At 63.8% G+C, this 519-nt stretch overlaps 1 protein-coding gene across 1 annotated transcript in view; it reads right to left on the bottom strand.

Annotated features, from left to right (window-relative positions):
• LOC105001290 (testis-specific Y-encoded protein 1-like) overlaps nucleotides 1–510 on the bottom strand; it is a 1,862-nt gene extending 1,352 nt beyond the window's left edge. The window contains 1 exon segment of the mRNA XM_010857477.1: nucleotides 61–510. Coding sequence (XP_010855779.1) covers nucleotides 61–510 — 450 coding nt within the window.
• Between the last annotated feature and the right edge of the window lie 9 nt (nucleotides 511–519).

Raw genomic sequence — 519 nt, 5'->3', positions numbered from 1 at the left:
CCCTTCTCCCCTTCCTCGTCCTCCTGAGCAGCGGACCCCAAGGAGCAGCGCAAAGGATACAGCTTTGGCCCAGAAGCCAGGGATGCCCTGGATGATGGCGCTCCTCCGAGCCAAGTGACGCTTCCTCCTCTGATGGTTCTTGCGCATGAACTGAACGTAAGCCCTGAGGTTTTGCTCACGCTCAGACCTCAGTTCTACCTGCAGGTCGGCCAGTGCCTGCAGGGCATCCAGCTCCTGGCGCTCACAAGGGCCTCCGGGCCTTTCCTGGCCCTGCTCCTCCACCGTCTTCTCCTCTAGCTCCTGGGAGGGCCGCTGTTCCTGCTCCTCATCCGCCACAACCTCCACCTCCTCCATGATGTCTTCCGCAAGCAGCTGGAACTCCCGCCCGATCCCCGCCACGTCTCCGTCCACCAGGGCCTCGCCCTCCTCCACCGCCTCCACCCTGAAGACGGTGGCCTCTTGGCCTGGCGTGACAACTGCTGGTGACAAGGTCCCAGCTGCGCACTGCATCACGACGGC

The sequence above is a fragment of the Bison bison genome, unplaced genomic scaffold, assembly GCF_000754665.1.
Source record: "Bison bison bison isolate TAMUID 2011002044 unplaced genomic scaffold, Bison_UMD1.0 scf7180017854887, whole genome shotgun sequence".
Lineage (NCBI taxonomy): Eukaryota > Metazoa > Chordata > Mammalia > Artiodactyla > Bovidae > Bison > Bison bison.
Note: the sequence above shows the minus strand (reverse complement) of the source record. Positions and strands in the feature narration are given on the sequence as shown.